The 5,252-nt window shown below is 28.1% G+C and overlaps 1 protein-coding gene across 1 annotated transcript; it reads right to left on the bottom strand.

Moving 5' to 3' along the window:
* Positions 1-1,299: 1,299 nt before the first annotated feature.
* LOC143613414 (protein LURP-one-related 11-like) lies at positions 1,300-2,243 on the bottom strand. The gene is made up of 2 exons (XM_077087121.1): positions 1,908-2,243; positions 1,300-1,814 (listed from the first exon to the last, which is right to left on the bottom strand). Exons 1-2 carry the CDS (start codon positions 2,166-2,168, stop codon positions 1,479-1,481), a joined length of 597 nt encoding a protein of 198 aa, XP_076943236.1. The 5' UTR covers positions 2,169-2,243; the 3' UTR covers positions 1,300-1,478.
* Between the last annotated feature and the right edge of the window lie 3,009 nt (positions 2,244-5,252).

Here is a 5,252-nt window from a genome sequence, read left to right as displayed (position 1 = left end):
AAGTTATAATAATAAATATATTTCATCAAAATTAAAATAAAGGGTATACATACAAAAGAAATTATGGTGGGATGATGTGGAGATTACGATGATGCATGTAGACGTGAGTCAATTTACACTAGTTACAAAAGTTGATGATGATATTATACTTTCATCCTCTTTGGATTGATGATTCAAATTTCTAATTTATATATCAATTGCTGTTTTTATATAAAGTTGATAATGTTAATTTAGTGTATATTGTTTTGATGGTCTGTTATTCCTATTGCCTTGAAAATATGACTTTTTTTTAATAATATCTAAACTACGTAGTATTTCTTTTATTATTTAGTATACTGAAAGTGACATTTTACATAAAATTTGCTTGTATTTCTTTTATTATTTTAATATTTTAATATTACAACTTTGTTAAATAAAGAATTACGTGTATAGCATATGACCTAATATCACTTCTTCCACCCTGTCAAAGAATCTTAACGTATATCTACCTTTCAACTAATTTAATAACACCTCCCAAAACACACACACTTACATACTTTATAATTAAATTAGAGATCTTTATTATTATTAAACTTAATATCTAATTTACTTTAATCAAGGCATCGATCATTGGAACTTTGTAATTTGAGATATTGGAAACCTAAGTATCTGATTAGTAAGTTGTCTTTTGAACTAGAAGATGGTTAAATGCAGCATAATGGCAACAAGCTTTCATTTCAACTTAACCGATGTCAAAAATCATAGAAAAGTATTCCAGTTTACAATATTACTATCATTTGCCCAGATTTGTTGTCACTCTTTTTTGTTTATCATTTACTAGGTTTTTTTACATAAACATAAATATAGTTTTATTTAATATTTAGGGATTGTTTGGATATATAACCTTGAAATCTTATAAAGTTGTTAAACTGATTTGTAACAGTTTATTAACAATTTTAGTTAGCAACTAATAACCATATACTTTACAAGTATGAAACAAAGTTAATTGTCAATATTGTTATAACCAACCCCTTAAAACGCATATGAAATTTCATAATAATTTATAATAGGTTTGACTAGATCCAACTTATAATCTTCCTCGAGACAAACAATATTTTTACGCAATTGTTTTATCATGCCAAGATACATACAGCAAATATTATAATTATTACATATATATGTGTGTAAGAAAACACATGATCAATTTCACATGGGTAGCAACAAATTGTATTGAATTTGTTGAAAAAAAATTGAATATTACATCCACCTAAAGCACAACTAATTACCAAAAAAACGAAGCAAAGTTTGTATGATTTACAACTAATAACAAAGCTTTCGTTTCAATATTCGCCTCTTGCATCCGATCTTCATTTTGTGAGTACCATCTTCAATTCTTTGGAACATAATTTCATAAAACGGAACCCGCAATCAAATCAAGTATGATCTTGATCAAGATTCAGAATCTTGAACCTTGATTTTGTAAAAAAATATATATATCTTTAGAGTTGACGATGGATCAACCCATGAACCATAATGATGGCCATGATCAATGATTGATCAACATCAGGCTCCACTGTTAATGTGAAAACATCATTTCCAAGATCAACACCTGAAGCTGTTTGCTTTGGTTTAATCTCAGCAACCAACCCACCATCTTGATCAACATTCACAATCTTAAACCCTAGTTTTCCCGTTTTAACAATCTTGTAACCATCTCCTTCACCAACTCCTAAATCCACATGAGTCATTCGGCGTTTTCTCGTCACACGAAACCATCGTTGTTTCTTTGAAAAATCCCACTTGTATCCATCCCAACATCCAAAAACTCTTAATTTCTGCATTAAGTTTAAAACATTGAGTTAGATGGTGTTTTGAATTTTTAAACTAAAAAGGATGGTGAATTGTAGAATGAATGGATTATTTCCTACCTTTCGTTGTATCGCGAAAAGAACGTTGCCTCGAATATCCATCAAATAAACTTGTGAGCTGCATTTGGTGTCATAATTATCAACCCGATAAACGATTTCTCCATTTGAATTGTATACAGTGCATCCATGGCTGTTGTACACTAGAGACTTCATCCATATTGTGAAGAACTCTTGCTTTGAACTTACATATGGAGATGATGAAGATGAAGATGAAGATGATGGTGGTGGTGATGATGGAGTTTGAGGATGAACCTTAGCCATTGAAGAGATGAAAGCAAGTTCTGTTAGAATATGAAAGGGGTTGGATATATATGCATACAGTCATGTGCTGTCAATAACAACGTACCATTATTTGTTTGGTGCATATTTTATCTTATTTATTTCAAGTGTTTTAATTGTTAACACTATTATTTTATAATATAAAAATATTGTAACAGAGAATACGATATCTTTCTTGTAGTTTACAGTTTTAATTAATACTTGTCATACATGGATTGCGATGCTTTTTAAGGTTGTGACAAAAGAGGTACGTTAAAACCAAACTCTTGTAAAAAAATTACTAAGAATTTGAATTTTATGTTAAAATGTCTTTTAAAATATTATTCTCACTAGTTTTAGAGTCTGTGTCATACATGTGATAATCTCAATTATAAAATTACAAGTAAAATAAATAATTATATAACGTATATGAAAAAATGTATCACATCCCGTCTTCCATTCCTATTACTATAATTACACTACAAAACACTACATCTCTTTCCTGTTTAATTAGATAATACTTTTATATTCTTATCATTATAATTTTCTCTCTCCTTTACTCACAACCAACTCAAAAAATATTAAAAAAAATAGGAACAAACTTTGTTTACCCAAATTTATAAAAAATCACTACATTTCTCTCTTCACCATATAATTTACACTCACAACCATTCAAAACTCCACCCTATAATTTACTAGTTCTCATCACATAATTATGGGGGATGGGTTGGGAATGCTCTTATATCTATACTATGTGCACATCAATTAATTTTCTTTATATCACAAAAAGATTTTTTTTAAAATGAACTTAAAAAATTGCACGTGCGAAAACGTACCCGAGAACACTCTTTCTATTGAAAAATCTATTCTCAGTATCATATATGTATAATTGAAAGAATTTTGGTTATGAACAAATTTCAGGAATAAGACTTCTCATGCAATAGTAGTTCTAACAACTCAGTTTAAATACAGAAGAGAGTGTTATTATTGGTATATTTATCAATTTACCACCCATCGAAAGAAAGAAGAACATTAAAAAATGTAACGACGGATGTTCTTCAAGAACCATGTTTTTCTTAGCTACGCCAAGAATTTTTTTTTTAAGTTTCAGGGCGCTTGTAGACTTTGTCATAATGACAACATAAAAGATAGAATGTTAACCCATTCAATTTAGTGAATATTTTTAGGGATGACAATGAAACCCGAACCCGATGGGAAAATCCGAGACCCGACATAAATGAGACGGGTAATACCCAACCCATTAGGGCTTGGGACGGGTTTGGGATTAGTTATTTTTCGCGGGTTTGGGTTTCTAATATACCCGATTATCCGATAACATAAACTCATTTATCCGATTATAAACCCTATGTACCCGATATAGCTTTTATATATATATATATATAGACACACACACACTCTCTCTCTCTCTCTCTCTATTCAAAATACATCATTTTTCAAAACTTGTTTATGTTAATTATTTGAGATATTTTATCTTTATGGTAACCATCTTTGTAATCGATTAGTTATATTTTGTCAAAACCCAGCGGGTTTTGATCCGGGTATACCCGACGGGTGTGTTATCAAAACCTGATAGGAAACCCGAAACCGATGGAAAAACTCGAAACCTAACGGGTAATTACCCAATTAAAACCCGACAGGTTTGGGATGGACTTTAATAACCGGGTATGATTTTGGGAATACCTATAGCCGACCCAAACCCGATCAATTGTCATCCCTAAATAATTTGCTTCATTTGAGCTAGTTTGCATAACATGATTTCCATACAACGTTCTGATAACAATTGAAGGAAAAATTAATACTAACACAAAAATCATGTTTAAAATTCTAACTTTCATCTATTTATCATTTTCAAGTCAACACTTTGAACCCGTAACAAATTTGAAGATAAATCTAATGGCATTCTCTAACTTTTAAAAATACACAGATTTCTCATTTTTAACCTGTAATAAATTTTAATCTAAATGTAATTAACTTGTACCAAACAATCTATTTACCAACTTTTGACCCATAACAATCAAATTTAAGTTTCACAAATAACCTAAAACAATCCTGATAAAAAATAACAAAAAAATTAAATATGATAAACTTTGTAATGTCAATTACAATAGTAGTAATTTATAACAATTACAATAGTAATATGATAAACTTTGTAATGTCTATTAAATATAATTTATAAATTTATATGACAATTACAGCAGTAGCAGTGGCAGTGGTAGTAATAATAATAATAATAATAATAATAGATAAATGAATTGATTTAAAAAAAATGTATAGTCTTTTAAGAATATATTTATAATTTAATGATTAAAAAATTACTTTGTAAATGAAATCATATTCGAATTTTGTTTTTCTTTACAATATTCTACAATATACATAGTACAATATATTAATGATAACATTTGAAATTATATTTTTTTTAATCTTTGACAAACATGAGTTGTTGATTTTTGAAGTTCACAAAGTATTTCGGAATATATAGTAAAATAATATGTTAATATTTATTTTTTTAAATGAATAGATATAATACAAATAGTGTGTAAGTAGAAAATGAATAATTGTTGATCTATTACATATATTAAGGTTAATTAAGATCTTAGTTTTGAAAGGAAAATAATTGTGAGAATTAACCAAAAGATGACAAGTGTCACAGTTATTTTACTTTATTAGAATAGAAAAATTCGACCATTAGATTAATGAATGATGAAATACAATTAATCTCTTTTCACATAAAATATATAAAAAAACATCGGTAAGTTATTTGTGACGGTAGCACAATATAATTATGGGTCATATTTCCTCTACTTTTATAAAACATTAATAACTTTTGTAAGACATTATTTTAGAAAAAAAGAAAAGAAATACATCATTAAATCAAGTATTTTATTCTTTTTAATTCGAATACTCTATTGTTATACTTTTTTTTTCTAAAAAATTAACTTTTTACAAAACGCTAGGTGTGTTACGTGCATAACGTGCACCTCGTTTATTTTATGCGTAATTATTTTACTTTATGGATAGTCAACTTTCTTAAAACGTAATTATTTTACTTCATGCATAATCATGAAA

This window comes from Bidens hawaiensis, unplaced genomic scaffold, assembly GCF_021521415.1.
Source record: "Bidens hawaiensis isolate Kalapana, Puna unplaced genomic scaffold, B.hawaiensis_p1.1 tig00037319_1, whole genome shotgun sequence".
Taxonomy (NCBI): Eukaryota; Viridiplantae; Streptophyta; class Magnoliopsida; order Asterales; family Asteraceae; genus Bidens; species Bidens hawaiensis.
This window is presented reverse-complemented; position numbering and strand designations above follow the sequence as displayed.

Bases quoted from the DNA above. Each gene is read 5' to 3' on its own strand.
- LOC143613414 (XM_077087121.1), bottom strand. From the start codon at position 2,168: ATGGCTAAGGTTCATCCTCAAACTCCATCATCACCACCACCATCATCT. The intron at 1,815-1,907 runs GTAGGAAATAAT...AACTTAATGCAG, and splicing joins TTTTCGCGATACAACGAAAG to AAATTAAGAGTTTTTGGATG.